The sequence below is a fragment of the Bombus pascuorum genome, chromosome 11, assembly GCF_905332965.1.
Source record: "Bombus pascuorum chromosome 11, iyBomPasc1.1, whole genome shotgun sequence".
Classification (NCBI taxonomy): domain Eukaryota; kingdom Metazoa; phylum Arthropoda; class Insecta; order Hymenoptera; family Apidae; genus Bombus; species Bombus pascuorum.
Window position 1 is genome coordinate 1987227 of NC_083498.1, and position 17381 is coordinate 2004607.

At 29.9% G+C, this 17381-nt stretch overlaps 2 protein-coding genes across 6 annotated transcripts; one reads left to right on the plus strand and one right to left on the minus strand.

Moving 5' to 3' along the window:
* Window positions 1-1480: 1480 nt before the first annotated feature.
* LOC132911883 (fragile X messenger ribonucleoprotein 1 homolog) lies at window positions 1481-12750 on the minus strand. Of its 4 annotated transcripts, XM_060968890.1 has the most exons (14): window positions 12612-12750; window positions 12163-12215; window positions 11266-11416; window positions 11030-11193; window positions 10766-10931; window positions 10566-10636; window positions 8894-8965; window positions 6837-6984; window positions 6552-6689; window positions 6336-6479; window positions 6036-6246; window positions 3847-4062; window positions 3466-3564; window positions 1481-3304 (listed from the first exon to the last, which is right to left on the minus strand). In XM_060968890.1, exons 1-14 carry the CDS (start codon window positions 12660-12662, stop codon window positions 3117-3119), a joined length of 1872 nt encoding a protein of 623 aa, XP_060824873.1. In that variant the 5' UTR covers window positions 12663-12750; the 3' UTR covers window positions 1481-3116. The 4 variants fall into 4 exon arrangements, with proteins under 4 accessions (XP_060824873.1, XP_060824874.1, XP_060824875.1 ...); XM_060968891.1 differs by lacking the exon at window positions 8894-8965; XM_060968892.1 differs by lacking the exon at window positions 3466-3564.
* Window positions 12751-12853: 103 nt separating this feature from the next.
* LOC132911881 (WD repeat-containing protein 44) lies at window positions 12854-17288 on the plus strand. 2 transcript variants are annotated; one of them, XM_060968888.1, is made up of 7 exons: window positions 12854-13131; window positions 13906-14074; window positions 14152-14536; window positions 14660-14787; window positions 14906-15043; window positions 15127-15420; window positions 15498-17288. In XM_060968888.1, the coding sequence occupies exons 1-7, from the start codon at window positions 13064-13066 to the stop codon at window positions 17229-17231; spliced, it is 2916 nt and encodes a 971-aa protein (XP_060824871.1). In that variant the 5' UTR covers window positions 12854-13063; the 3' UTR covers window positions 17232-17288. The 2 variants fall into 2 exon arrangements, with proteins under 2 accessions (XP_060824871.1, XP_060824870.1); XM_060968887.1 differs by having other exon boundaries at window positions 14152-14787.
* Window positions 17289-17381: the final 93 nt, after the last annotated feature.

Genomic DNA, 17381 nt, shown 5'->3' on the forward strand with positions numbered 1-17381 from the left:
AAAACATTTGATGTAACACCGCTCAAATAAAAAATCTTAAGTTGAATCAGATTAAATTAATATTATTTGTATATTTTGTAATTATTACTATATACTTTTTGTGAATTCTATATGAATAAAAAGTAATTAGAACATAATTAAATATTTCATTCTTTAACATCAATACTATGTATGCACAAATATGAATATTTTCTTATTTCACGCAAAATATTTATAAAGGAAGCACAGTTTATAATACTCCTCAATATTAGACTATGGAACTGTTATTTAACAATTATTTAAAATTCTTTATTAGATGTTATTTGTTTAGTAATTAATAATATCGATGAGATAATTTATCTGGATATTAATTCAAGTTATCAAGTTATCAAGATATCAATTTCAAGTTATTATAAATAGTAACATTAATTTCGAAATCTTTTAACATATGATTATATATTTCAGTCAGAAGTATATGTTAGATATTTACTGATATGAAAATAGAAAATTGATATATAAACAGTAGCTGCTATATAATTTGATTTTCTGAATCAGTAATGGAATTTATGCTTATTTGTATTATGTATATATTATATTGGTTCCTTATACCTAGCACTTTAAACAATTGAAGATTATGTCCAATAATTAATATAGTTTATAAATATATTTTACGAAGTTGTTTAAGTTTAAAATTAATTTTGTTTAAAATTATATGTATATTCATGAATTTAAATACAACAGTTCATAATAACATAAAAATTTATTTTGTTTGTACTTGTAAATATTATAATATTTACTTGTAATTTGCAATAATTTTATTTATTAGTAGCCATATATGGATTTGAGATCACACAAAAATTTTGTCAACTAATGCAACTTAAATCTTGTATCATATGTTAAATTTCTGTATAATGAAGAAATATATTTTTGTTTCTTTTATAGAAACAAATCATAGTTATGATAAATTATTATATGATAATAATACCATATATTTCTCTAAGAGATATTCTAAAAAATAATATCCTGATTTTTATCTTTTTCCATAAAAATTGATAATTTGAAATTAGACGATTTCCTCAACAATAGATATATACAAATTTTAAAAATATATAAATCAGTTCTAGTATAGTTTTATTTGTTTTTATCCAAAACTTTCATGTAATTAAGTAATACTAAAAGTTGCAAATCATGTATAAATTAAGCGATTGTTACTTAGTGCTTTAAATTAATGTAGAAATTATTTTTCTTATGTATTTTTAATATTTTTTAATATTCTTTGTAATTATAAATAGAACTTGTAATTAGATGTTAACATTTTCAGACTATAAATATTTTAAAAGCTTCATAACAAAGATTAAGCGTAATAGTCATTATTTTTAATAATGGATATGTTATGGAAGTTAAGGATAGGGATGAAGATTGTAGTTTAAAACGACTGTTAAGATTAAAAAACGATTATCAATGTTTCGAAAAAATTGTGGTTCATCATACTAATGACCGCTCTATGTACAGAAATGTTTTATTCTTAAATTATGCACAAATTGCAATCAATACAAATGTATCTGAAACAAGCAAGTTGGGGGATGTCTCAGTGTTTTTGGCTGCCATAAGAATATTCAGATAAAATGGCAGCTGTTTTGTTAGGTGTCAATGTGTTGCATCAACCGCCATGCGTTTTTGCAAAATCCTTAAGACATGTCCGATTAGTTGTTGTCATATCCGGAAGAAGAGGCAGCTGTTTTAAATTGACAGATAATCAATTTAAAACAGTTAACCATATCTATTTTATAGCTTAGTATAGTAAAGCTAATTTATTTGTTCAGACATTCACATTTCGACTAAGTAGTATTATAGTAATAAAGGTATGCGCTAAGTCTGCACTTCAGCTAGATATCATAAAACATGTATCATTCCTTCTCTGGCACATCATACATTGGTATTACTAAGTATACGTTTACTTTCTTTTTAAATCATGCGAAACAATGCAGAAACGAACGTCATATCAAATTCTAATATTTGATATAGATGCTTAGACTGTAATAAAAAAAAAAGACTAAATTACATGAAAAGTGAACCCGGAAATAAAAACCGACTTCCTGCGTACACTCATTTGTGTTTTTCCACAATCAAATAAGTCATTTTAGCATTCATCATGGTATTATTAATCAACACTCAGTATTGAAACATAAAAACCTAGTGTTGTTAAATAACTCTACTAATAATCGTAAACCAAAAAAAACTCAATCTTGTTAAGTAAATAGAAGGAACATCATTGGGAACACCTTTTAACCAAGACTTCATGCAGCTGCCACCTACCATTGTTATAACTAACAATGGAATCCATCTTTTTCTTGCACCACATCATGTTTCGTCCTAGTTTTGTCGCAAAGTATTTTATACCCGGTATGTTCAATTATTGTGTTTTTTCATTTAAATATGAACATAAAATAACACAAAACACGTACCTTTGCTCATAACATACATTAAAATATGTTAACACTTTTTTTATTATTTTCTAACAATCATTGCAGTGTTGAAAGAAATAATAAAGAAGAGGAACAAAAAGAAAATCTATTAAAATGGATTATATCCTGCATCTCTGTACGTATTGTGTTATTTTTTCATAAATATAGCGACATATCTAGGCGAAAATTATTCAAATTGATAATTGACATACGAGCCACGAATATCCAGCCTATTATTAGATCATTTCTCAAGTGATTAAGAAGTACTTTATAGTACATCCGAATTACTGTCACACAAGTTGGGAGCTTGGTATAAAAATGAGGCACAGTTTCACAATCAGGGGATTCCTTTTTACCAGATGCTTCTACTATCTCCCAATGAATGTATCCATATATCAAACATGATAGCATAATCACTATCATTAAACTAAACCATGCATGGATATTAATATGTGTCCTTAAATGTGTTTAAGGAGAATGACGATTTCTTAAACAATTGTCATATTCTTATCGGTAGCAAACAGTCTTAACAACGAGCGTAGACTAATCATGTCGCGATCCATAATCGTGTAGTCCTTGCGTAGGTATGCGTCATGTTATGTGCTGGGTGTTAATAGCTCTCATCAGGTGTAGTGTTATATGTAAGTAGCAGTTGTCGATCATAATGGTTATTTAGCCACTGGTACCATTAACCAGAGCTTCCTTAGGCTTATTGCTCTGTTGCATACGAGGATGGCGAGACCGTAATTCTCTTTGGCCTTTAGGCCCTTGGGAACTGTTATTAGTAGCAGAAACGTCATTTGCTGGTGTTCCTTCTTTACTAGTTACAGTTGATTGGTCTCCTGGGCCGGCATTGCTGCCTAAACAAATATGTAGATTAATTCTGAGTGTTACTGTGTAAATATCGATATTCATTCTAAAACATTTATTTAATGTTGTACTTAACTCTTATACTATATCTAAACCGATCGTCCTAAAGGAATATTATATCAAATTAAATTTTTCAATTTCACGTGATTACCTTTTTGATTATTTGTTGGTGTAGAACTACGTTGTCGAGAACGTCGAAGCCGTCTTCGCCTCATGCCTTTAGGTCCTCCCTCCACACTTGATACAGACTCTATGCATACGCAAACCATTGTGACCATCTTTTTATAAAGTAATATAAAAGAATTACTGAAATTCAAATGTTTATAGGATTGATTACGTAGAAAGCTATATCGCATTAGTAAGCGTGCATTAGTAATCATCGTTGATATTGTTAGTGTTAGATGGTCACAAGTGTTTGTTTCACAATCCATGCCACTCTCAAAGAACTTTACCAATCTTTAGGACGAAACGGCCGTTCTATTATACAATATTATCGTTCTATTATATTCTATTATCGGAAAAGTATTGTTACCTCTATCAATGCTTGAAACGTCTTGACTATCGAGAACAGTATCTTCATCATCGGTTGTTCGACGGCGTTCATCTCTACGATCTCTACGTTGAGTTGGAGGACGACCTTGTCTACCACCCATGTACCCTGAATTGCCTGTACCTCCTTGATGACCACCTCTCGGAGGTAGATCCCTTACTCGGTCTTCGCTACCATCTAACGTATCTCGACGTAATCCTGTAAATTAAACCATATTTATAACAAAAATCAAGTTAAACCTTGAACATAAAATGATGAACACAAACATCTTAATGATTTTGTAAAACAAATGAAATGATGAAAGATTAGTATCCTTACTTGTAGTTGATGATGATCAATGTAGCATTTAACACATTAGCAATGATGCTTCCCATTATAATAACTAAGGGTATTAATTGGGAGTGAAGAGGCATCTTTGGAATCAAGCTCACTAATTTTTTAATTTCTTCTTCTACCGTTAAATATACTTATATTTGCATAAATTTGTACAAATTTTTATGAAAACTAACATATTAACGTGTAGTATTAAATCACAGAAGATAGTTTTATTAGATTACATTAATGTAATTAAAAGTATTTGTAAAATTCATGTGATTGTTACTACCTAATATTTCATAAGTTAAAAATCAGATTCACATGGAGTATTTTACAAGGTAAATTTTATTATAAAACGTATATAAGTACATTTTTTAATAAGAATAATAACATAATTGCTTCTTAATTTCTTATTTATCAATTTGCAAACGACCTAATATAGCTAAGATAACACTTAATTTTGTTAACGTTTAAAAAGCAATTAAAGTTAATTACATTTAATGTATTATTTAGTTAAATGAAAGGTTGAAAAGTTGTTATATAGATACATGTTATATATAAATTTGAGGCGGAATACTTGTTAATCCGTAAAAGGAATTACTCTTAAGATATAATATTTGATTAGACAATTCGCACACAAAACGATATTATGTACTTTATTTATTATGTCAAATAACCAATAAATCAAATGAATCGTACACCGCGAGTTACTTAGCTACTACATGCATTTCCATTAAACACAAACATGCAAATGCATATGGTTGCAGTTATTTCCTATTATGTTATAATTCCATGTTCTATGTAATGACATGTTTACAAATGCGAATTGTTGATATATCTATGGATATTAACTGAGGCAATATAAAGTAATTATGACAAAAACAATGAATTACGAATAACGATATACAATGAAAAACTAAATAGCTGAAACGGTTTTATAACAAGTATAGTTTTAAATCTATATAATTAAACAATGAAAGATACTAACAACTGTAAATAGTTATTAATAGAGGCCAAATTTAATTTGAACATATGGATTATTTTAATGTCCGTAATAAAACAAATCATGAATAAAGTAATATATTAAGAACAAAATTATTCTCTTTGTATATGTTTTGACCAATGTTTTCTATGTTTATATTGATACATTTACAAATTTTTGAGATTTTTAATTTGTTAAATGTTGTAAAGAAACTTGTAAATATATTATTTAATGGGTATTTGCAAGAATAAAGTACAGTAAAAACTCGTTTATCCGAATCCCTAAGCAATTATTTTATTTATTGGGCTCAACAGATAAAATGAAAATAATTCCTTAGAAAATATTTATAAATCCAGAAAAAATTGTCTTTTTAAGTAACATTTTTCAATGTACAGTTATATATGCAATTTATTTTATCTATCAGTTTGTAGATGTAAAGAAGTATTTAAATACATACAATTTTTCAACAGGTTATAGAAAATAAATAGTTTATTATGTAGTAAAGATGGAATAAATTACGTATGATAAGCTACGTATGTTACACAAAAAATATATTTGCATTGAATTGAGCGTTGAATAAGTTAAGCAGATGATATCGGGGATGAATATCGAATAGTTCGAATTTTCATTTATTCAAATCAAATAATCATCCCACCAAATCCGAATAAATGAGTTTCTACTATAAACCTTGTATAGTAATAATCCTAGTACTGATTTTAACTTCAACAATTTATCAAATGTTACTTTGTGACAACGCGCCCTCTGTCTTTAAAATCTCTGGGTTCTCTACTGTCTCTCGTGTTGGGTCCACCGCTTCTGCCATTACGTTTTTGTGTGTTCTCTACATTGTTGATATAGTCAGTAATAGTATTACCGGCATTGTGTCTGGTGGGAGCCCTACCCCTGCCACCACGTCCACGAGATTGACCACCACGACCTCCACGACCTCCACCACCTTCTTCTGGGCCTGTACTCATTCCTCGTCTTGTAGGAGGAAAATTTGGCATTGGTCCTGTGGTTGATCCATGCATGTTTCTTAATTGTTGATCTATTTCTAGTTTTTCTTGACGCAACTGTTCTACTTCCTTTAAAACAAATAACACAAAATTACAAAAATATGAGAATAAACAATAATATCTACAATATATTATACACATATTTTACATCATTATACCTTCAAATGTGCCAAATGATATTCCAATAACATTTTGGCATTAGCAATACTTTCAACAGTGCCAACGAAGACAAAGGGCACCTGACCTTCTTCCCTTGGAATCGTTGGTTGAGGTTCGTTGTCTCCTTCTATTTTAACTCGTACCTAAAATTTATAATATTTAGAATTATATAATAAGTATTCTAAAACTTACATTAATGCTGATACAGTACTTACCACACCACTTTTGTCGACAATTTCTTGTATTATACGACCATTTTTTCCAATCACCTTCCCAACCAAAACACGTGGTACTTGTATAGATTCTTCACTATATTCAAGTAAAGAACGAGCTTTTTTAACAGCTTCATGTGTCTGCAATTAGATAAGCATATATCATTTAATGTTTTTGTATAGAACCTTTACAATTTATAATTCTTGAATAATTTAATTCATTAAATGAAACATAACGTGATACAAAGAAATGATGAAAGAAAAGTAAAGATTTATTTCAATTATTACCTCTCCATAGATTTTAAATGTGCATGAATTTTCTTCTAACTCTATATTTGTAATTCCATCGACCTTCCTTGCCTGTTGAATATTTGCCCCATGTGCACCAATCGCTAAGCCCATCAAGTCTTCCCGAACATTAAATTCATCTGTGTATCTAAAAAAACAAAATTTTGTTTTATATATTTAACTCTAAACATGTATAATAAGCACCTTTTTCTACTGAAACATTGCAGAATCCACAATATATATATATATATGTATAATATGTTAATATACATATGTTAAATTACTATAGAACAATTCAAAATAATATTTTTTGTTTAATGATATTTTAAATTAATGAATATCGATTAAATAATACTGATATGAAGTTTCTGATCGATATCAACCGCGGATACTAATAATGTAGCATATAAATAATTAGTTATGTATATGAATATTATTAATATATTCTAATAATATTGTATAATCAAATTGTGATGTTTAATAATGCAAAATTTAGATTTTCATTAGTAACATGCAGTCTTACATTATTACGCTCACATGTTATTACATTACAATACAGTGATAATGAACATAATATATTTTAATGAAATTTAAATTCCTGTCAGTGGCTTGCATTCTGGCAGATAAAAGTAGTAATACAAAAATGTATTATGAGATAGTATCAAATGCATATAATATATATTACAAATTATAATAAAGTGATACTCGAGCAAAGATTTCAAAATTATTGTTAGATATACTAACACCAGATTAATTTGATTTTTGGATATTTTCTACAAATTACGTAAAGGTGAAATCGAAATTTATGATTTTTTAACATGCAATACATGTTTAAAAATTTATTTATGACACATAATATATGTGCATACATACACTCATACAAAGTACTTATATATATTTTGATGTAACAATAAATAAATATGTATGTATATAAAATGGTTTATATTAAACAGTAATATAGTATGAATATCAATTTGAAACAATAAAATCATAGTGAAGTCATTGTAAAAGACATGCATACATATCTTTTGAAAATAAAGGAATTGTATTTTAAAATATATTACAAATTTAATTTGACTCATAAATTTTTGAAAACTTTAAATAAATAATCTTAATAACAAAACTTTTATCCTTCTGTTCAATTCAATTTCCTAAATTATATTAATACAAACAAGTGTAATGTGTCAAGTTTTGAATAGTACTAGAAAACAATGTAATACAGTAACAAAGCAAAGATAATTTTTAAATTGAAAACAGACATTATGATTGTTTTGATTTAAAGAAAGTTTATCTTAATATAATTAGAAAAATATTTGCTATTAAATTTCTTACTTTGTGTATCTCAATCTAATATAAGTAAACTGTTTTGTAACTATGATATAACATGAAGGATTATAAAACTAATATAAGTTGTGTAGATGTTTGATAAATGAAGATGGAATGCATAAGTGATATCACATAAATAAAACTAAAAATATTATAATAGCCTACATGATAACTATTCATGTATAAAAGTTTCACATTGATTATGAAATATTGTTCTGCTTAAAAATCCTTATTGAAATTTTATAAATTCTTTAGATTTGGAAATATATTAGATAGAGCCACCACTTATTCAGTTCTTTGTGCAAAACACTTAATATATCAGTGTTTCTCAAACATTGGCAGGCTAGAATATAATTTCTGATATGGGATAAATTAATAAACTTAAAACTCTATCCAAACACATAAATATATATATATATGTATATAAAGAAAAAAAGAAAGAAAAAAGGAAAAAGAAAAAGAAAACAGATCACAGCTACACGTTTATGTTCGTTTACTATTTTATCAATCACGCAAAATTTTGCTACAGAACACATAATAAGTAGAAAAAATAAACAATAAATTTTGTATGTCAGTGTACTTAAAGCATTTGAGTTTAAGTGAATGATCTACACAACGCCGAAGCATGCACATTTATAGTGTAGTTTCATTTTTCATTTGAAAAATGCAGCTGTGTGATTTATCATACAGTAAGCTAAACTTAAATCTAAACCACGCTGCTGTGATCTCACCTTGAATTTGTTTTCACTCCTGCCTCAAAGTCTGAGACACGCTGATATATAAAGTTTGAAGATCTAAATTTGCTGAAATGAGAAAGAAACTCTTGGTGTAACTTATTGGAAATTCATATATAAGATGGCCCTATCCTATGTCCCTGCCATTCTGTCTGTTTGCGCCTTACTAATAAATTTGAGAAGTTTTATATGAATTTGCTTTCCAGAATATTTGTGTGAAATAATTATTCACAGTATTCTTATACTAATACTGAGACATAAATAATATTAAAGCATTGTACTATTTTTTATATGTATGTTAGTACACTTACAATTTGAAAATAAAATATAACATTGCATATTCAATTTATGCGTTTTTTCTTTCATATATTAGACATTCATAGACATACCTGTGTAAAAAAGAATTAGTATCCAGTGTTAGCATTAAACGATTTCTCCCCAATTTCTACTAACTTCCTAAGATTCATTAAATATTATTATTCAGTCAATGAAAAATTATACAAACCCGTTATCTGAATGTATGGAGGTATGTGTATCTCAATCTAAAAATATAATTTTATTAAGAATAATTATAGCGTTCGAAAGTATGAAATGATAACTTTAAAAAGAATTTAAAGTTATCCTAATTACGTGTATTAATAGCTGAAACATATAATGACATTGTTTGCTGCAGGAACACGCAAAGCATCTAAAACTACAAAGATATTTGTGACTCTTTATATGATTATTAATGTACAAGTATTTTGCTGAATGAATTTTGTTTCAAATTAATTCATTATGACATATGCTATATGACGGAAAAAATAATTAAAAATTTTTATGACATTTTGAATAAGTGTGTACATGTATATATGTTTGCAAATACATGCATATCTATTGTGTACTTTATAGTACATAAATTTAATTATCAGAAATGATCTTGATTTTATTTAATCATAACTAATAGATAAAATCATTTATTGCAAATTAGATTCTGAAAATTGCTATTCGATGTCCCTTTAAACCATTAATTCCTAAACTCTTTTACATAATTGAAAAAATTACGCTTTTATTGTCTTATAAACACAATGATTAAAAAATTAAAACTGTAAAAAATATATCATTATGTAGATTAACTTAAATTAATCTGATCATATTACATGTAAACTAATGGTTGTAATCAGCAAACAATGAAAAACATAGCATTAATCTATTTGTAATAATTAATATTATGAGATAAACAAAAGAATTTGTCAGCACAAAGTGACATTCACTAAAGACAGATGAAAAAACACATTGTGTGCAAATTTATTACTATATGCACATCGTGCTTTTGTGACTGGCAAAAGTATATAAAATAAGATAACTAACACACAAAGATTTATATGAACTTTGAAAACGTTGCATGTAAAATTTATTAAATATTTTATACACAATCACGCTTGTAATATGTGAAAACTAGAGGAAATGTATAATAAATATCTGTAATGTGACTACATAACATTCATGAAAATTATATGATGTTGAAGCAAACATATTAATTAATGATTGGAAATCTTGTGAATTTTTCTGCCAGTAAATGCAAACCACAGACAGGATGGTAACCAGGACAGTGTATGGATAAGGGCAGGTATTTAAATGTCACAAGATTTTTTTTAATTGCAACACCAACTCTAATCTTTTTACTTACCCCCCAATTGTTTGAAGCTTCGTTGACTCAAGTTGACGTGCTGCTTCTTCTGTTCTTTTTAAAAGCAATACCTGTAATATACAAGTAAAATATTGTGTAAGATATAAAGATATGTGATATCAAAATATGTTTTTATGAAATTTGTATATTTTTATATTATCATCAAGTTGTTTAAGACCAAATCCAATTTTGTAACTCACCTTTTGCGATAAGTTTCTAAAGTGCATTTCTTGGAGCATGCTACTGTGACGATGTAAATTTTCATGACGGGAGATGGCCAGCAATACTCCCCGTTCAGGCACGTATCGGCACACTGCCGCCCCTATCGCTTTTTGAAATTCCTTATGTGCATTTTCCATTTTGGCACTATGTACATTAAATAAGATGTTTAAAATATAATGTACATGCGATCAATATATGTTAATCTTCTACAAAAGAAGATAGTCTTTAAACATGCTACGTACAATTCTCTTAGATCTTCAGGTACTTCTATTTCGATCTTGTGAAATGTATTTTTATCAATGGGGGGATTAGGATTTTTTGCTCTCAGTCGTTCACTAGCTACAATTTCAGTATAAGCGCATTCCCATCCCGAATATTCAACTACTTGAAAACCTCCTTTACTCATCTGAAACAAAATTAAGCGTATAAAATCTTGTAAGTGAAATTATTTAAAAATTTTTTCAAACTTTTTACTAACCTTAATAATGGCCTTCCACCATCCACATGCTTCATGCTCATTGGACCTAGAAAATACCTCAATCTCCATATTTTCAGAAAATTCAGGTTTCTGAACATCTGTTGGAGGTAGACGTACTTGAGCAAATGGAAATTTCGATTCTGGTTGCCAGCTAGAATGAAATATATTTTATTAAATATTATTCATTAATTATCCATAAGCAATATCACACAATTTCAAAATTTTAACGAAGACAATATACACTTATAAATAATTTCTGATAGAAGCAATTTTATTCATATAAATATATATTATATATATATATATATACATCTATACTTCAAGATTATAATTCCATAGAATAACATTATTGTTGTCATTATTGTTTTGTTAATAGATGCCATGAATATATTACGTTTTCTGTTACATATAGTATCAAATTTAGAATAAAATAAAATATAATTCTTTGATATACGTACACATTATTAATTTTAATATATTTAAAACTCAAAATAAAATTATTTGTTTTTAAACATAAGAAAGAAACAAAGAAAAAATATACAACTTGTATGTATATAATAACTATATATGTATAAATATATATAACCCTTTGTATTAAATTTTAAGTATATTTTACAATATTTATAAATATTTAATATACTTTTTATCATTAACATACAAGAAAAGTGATATATGAAAAAGCCTAAAAAAAGATTGGCAACAAATAACATCCATAAAAAATATACAATTTTTGAGAACTGTTGACACAGATATTACAAATATTAGGCCTCCTATTGCTGATAAAAATAGTATAATTCCTTTGCTCAGGAGACTACACTGTTATTAGCAGAATATTAGAGTGAACCTTCAGATATATTAGCACCTAAACCATCCCTAAGAAATGGAAAACATACTTACTCATTTTCGAATGTAACCAGAACCTCGTCCTCAAAGACATCTGTGACAAAGGCCTGAAAAAATAAGACATAAAACGTAGAAATTTATTCGTTGAAGAATCACAGGTATAACGAGTGGCGTAAGACATTCAAATACAATATATCACGATGCTTTCGGGGTACAATAAAGAGCAATGTTTTTATAATTCCAGTATCAAGGATATCCGTTTTCATGAATCGGTAGGACATTGAGATGAAACGCAACATCAAATGCTGACGAAAATCACGCCCTGTCAAACGAGACATGGCGTCGGAGGAAGCCGCGTTACCTCGCGAACATTTGAGGGCCGCGCTTTCGCGAAGTACGAGCATCTCTTTTGTGAGATTAGAACCGCGCCACGGGCCGTAAGTTGGTCTATCCACGGCCTCGATCTTCCGCCCTGTTTTTTGTATACTTTTCACAGAACGAACCTTATAATATGCTCCGTTTTCGCCGCATACTTCGACTGTGAGATCCTCCATCTTGCTTTTGTGTGACGGCTCGCCTCCTTTGCAGCAGGCATGCTGGCGAGCGGGCAGCTGCACGAGTTCGAGGTTGCAAATTTGTTGTTCACCAATCGTACAACTCTTTTCCATGATGCAGCCACTTTATTGGACGGTCTCGTGCAGTGTTACCACTTTCGCATCGCTAATTCACGTTTGAAAGAACTAGGATAATTGAAATACGCACCAGCGCATTCAGCGCAAAACCTGTGCACTTGTGTAACCGCTATTAGAAGTTGAATCATGACTTCGTGCCGCCTGCGATCCTGTGGCCGCTTCTACCTGGCCCTAGTGTTCGCGATTTTGCGAAACGCGTGACGTGCCTTGACAGTACCGATGCGGACAAGAGTATTATTACCGATTATTCAGTGCAGACGACAATGTCTGGAAGCAGTGATTCTGAAGAATTTTTCGATGCAGAGGATGATACTTTTCATCACAATGCACGGTAATTTTATCATTTCTTGCTTATTAAATGATTCTATTCTAAATTCTATATATTTAATTTTTTATACACCTTATACATATAATAAAAAGTGTTCTTGCATAAATTCCATTACTATCTGAATACTGCTTGAAAATAATGTATAATAAAATTTAACTTGCAATTTTTATTCTCTTTCGATTTATCGTATTCAATTCCTTCTCTTTCGATTTTCGCTTCAAGTTTTTATAGATACAGAAGATTCTTTCGAGTCGCTTTTGTGTATCTAATTTTTATCATCGTATAGTGTTCTTAAGTAATTATCTTTGGTTAGGTCTGATTTTCATCACTTATATCAATCGTTCATACGATCATATGCGGCGATTTCAGGATTAGCATTTGTAAATTTTCTAGAAGTTAAAAGATTAGTATTATAATTCTAGAAATTTTGAAAAATTTTACTATTATACTATTGTTAATCTATTTAATAAATCATTCACTCACTCTGACATAATTATATTTTTTGCTTACTTTTAGTAGGTAAATATTTACATATTTTATTTGTTTTAGATGTTAATTTATGATATATTTAGTTATCAATTATACATATATTATCATTATTATTTAAATATGGATATTAACATTGTGACATATCAATAAAATTATAGTAAAAAATTGATTTATATCAATTTTTTTTTAATATTTAATAAATTAATATTTTGTTAAAGTAATGTGACATTTTTTTGTGTTTCATGTTGCAAAGATTATTTCTTAAAATCAAATATTTGATTTCTATAGAAAAAGCAAACAACGTGATTCTATCAGCATTGAAATACAAAGTAAGGATGGATCAGAATCCACTAAAAAAATGGATGATGATGTTTTTGTGAAACCTGCTCAACCTAAACCAATTGTAGAACCAAAGGAACATGTAACAATAGAATGTATAGTCAATAAAGATAAAAATGTAAGTATTTGTCAATATTGAATTATTATATGCTTAGTATTGTGTTAATTTTTAATAAAAGTTGTTTATTTTAACAGGAAGAAGACGGAAAGGATTCAAGTACAGATAAGAGTGTAGGCAGAAGAAGATTTCGTGAACTTAGACAACGTATGCAAACAGAGGATGATGATATTCCAATTAACAGTTCTCCTCCAGATAGTCAAACATCGTCTATTGAGGGTGTTTATCCCACTCCTTCAAAAACAACTCATCCATTCAGGATTATAGAACATGATACTCTTAGTTTACAAAGCATGACATCTTTAGGACGAGTGGGACGAATTTTAGCTGGAGTTGGGGACAGTGCATCTATTACACTTGCACCAAATGTAACCCAGTGTCCCACTTCTGCCACTCTTACCCGTGAAAGCCAGATGTCCTCCATTGCTAGTATTCCAAGCAAAGACGAGGACACAGCATCTGGTAAGGTGTCCCAGTCCTCCAGCATCCTTACGTTATCAGGGGATATCCTTCAGGAATCCTCTGTTAACATTAGGTCCAATTACAATTCTCACTTGCAAAATGACAAGACTGTTATGCTTCAAGAACCGGATGTCATCGCTAGTACAAAGAATAATGGAAAGTCAAACGAAGACATTACAACGGCTGGGATACCTGTTGCACCACCAAGACGTAAAAAAAAGTCAAAAGCTCAAACACCTTCTGATCTTGCAGTACGATATTTATTACCATAACATTCTAGCGTAAAAGATACTTTCTACAATAGCATTAAAGATTGTTATTAGAAAGTGGTTTTGAATAAGACAAATAAATATAGGTTTATAATTTTAGCCTTCCACGACAGAATTGGCATTATCTGCTTCGCCGTTACCAAGTCCAGCAAGCACTATTGAATCTATTACCAGAGAATTTGAACATTCTCTTGATATTCGATCTGCAACGAAGGGACAATATGTTGTTAAACCACAAGTCTGTAGTACTATATACTTGTAAAATATAGCTTCATATTTACATAAAGTATAAAGTGTTTACTATTGTCGTTATTTGTATAGGATGAAGATAGATCAAAAGCCGAAGGTCCATCAACCGAAGAGTTGGAAAGGTTGGAAAAAATGAAAGCTGAATTAATGAGTTTGAGATCAAGTGACAAATCTAGTAGTAGTCCACTGGGATCCATGTCCAATAATAGTATTGGCCGTTATTCATTAGGTCCTCATAAACTATCGGGCTTAAGTCCTCAAGGTTCGAAAGAAAGACGAAAATCGGCAGGTGATCAAGATATGGTTCAACAGTTAAATATGTTTGTAAGAACAAGAACAGATTCTGGAAAACGACTAACCGATATGGTATGTTATGGTTGGAAAATCTAAAAATGTTATTACCCTTATTTATATTTCCGCAATAATGTATTAATTATTTTTAGGAAATTTTGGAGCAAGTAACTGTTCTAAACTTGGATACTGGAGAAAGAGTACCATTAAGTATAGCAGAAGATAAATTGCCACAGTGTATTAATCCTTTGTCACTTCATATTATGAGACTTACTTCAGAATATATAAGTAATTCTAGTCTAGAAAAGGAAAAAGAAAGTGACGAGGAAAGTGTTGATAGTAAAATGTCTAGTATACCGCCAGATGAAGATGTATCTGTTGGTAGAGTTCGGAAAAAAACGCAAAAGTTAAAACGATTTTTAGGATCTACCGTGAAGAAAACAATGGATAAAGCAAAATCTATTGCACAAGAAGTATCACATGCAAGACATAAAGAAGATGTTATGGATATAGTAGATGAAGTATATCCTGGTGAACAGCAATACATAAAACTGAAAGCTTCTAATAGTCACAAAGGACCATATGAATTTAGTTGTTTACAGCATGTTCAAGATTTGAGTGGCGAGCATGTAGGCCCTGTTTGGTGTATGAAATTTTCAGTTTGCGGACGATTACTCGCTACTGCAGGTCAAGATCGAGTTTTAAGAATTTGGGTTTTACGGGATGCTTTTACGTATTTTCAAGATATGCGAACTAAATACAATGCTGAAAAAGTTAGTCCAACTCCTTCCCAAGAATCTTTGGTTTCGCAACAGTCTATGGAAGATCCTAATGTCGTGGCTAGTGCCTTTAGTGAAATAGAAGGGACGAAAAGTCCTTTTATGCCAAAGCCATTTTGCACTTATACCGGACATACTTCGGATTTGCTCGACGTTTCATGGTCTAAAAATTATTTTATCTTATCATCGTCAATGGATAAAACTGTGCGACTTTGGCATATATCTCGAAAGGAATGCTTATGCTGTTTTCAGCACATCGATTTTGTTACAGCAATAGTATTCCATCCTCGTGATGATCGTTATTTTCTATCAGGATCTTTAGACGGAAAACTTCGATTATGGAATATTCCAGATAAAAAGGTAGCTGTGTGGAATGAAGTCGATGGTCAAACTAAATTAATTACTGCAGCAAACTTCTGTCAAAATGGGAAATTCGCAGTGGTTGGTTCTTACGATGGCCGATGTATATTTTACAACACCGATCAGCTGAAGTATCACACGCAAATACACGTTCGATCAACGAGAGGTAAAAATTCAACAGGAAGGAAGATTAGTGGTATCGAACCAATGCCGGGAGAAGATAAAATTTTAGTTACTTCAAACGATAGCCGAATACGCTTGTATGACTTGCGAGATTTGAATTTATCATGCAAATACAAAGGTTACGTTAACGTCAGTAGTCAAATTAAAGCAAGCTTTAGTCCTGATGGACAATATATAGTTAGTGGTTCGGAAAATCAATGCATTTATATTTGGAAAACTCATCATGATTATTCGAAATTTTCAAGCGTACGTAGAGATCGAAATGACTTTTGGGAAGGTATAAAAGCTCATAACGCTGTGGTGACATGCGCAGTATTTGCACCAAATCCAGATAGTATTATTAAACAAATTGAAGAAAGAGAGCACTGGGAAGGTAAAGAAGATGCAAAAAATCTGGGTAGTTCCACCGTAGATGTTCCTCCCGTCGATCCTGTGGTCGAGCAGCGTACTAAAGGCTGTGGCGGTCATGTTCTTGTGAGTGCGGATTTCAATGGCTATATAAAGGTTTTTCTAAATAAGACAAAACCTAAGCACAGTTCCCTACCAGCATCTGCTCTCGCGTAACACAATACTAGTTTTATTTGTGCACTATTGTTAATACAAAAAAAATTAATAAGAAAACACCAATATTATATACAACTATTTGTTTTACCTCAGTGGATTATGTAGGACTCACTGTATGCTGTTTTTAAAGTAAATACGATTGTATTAAAT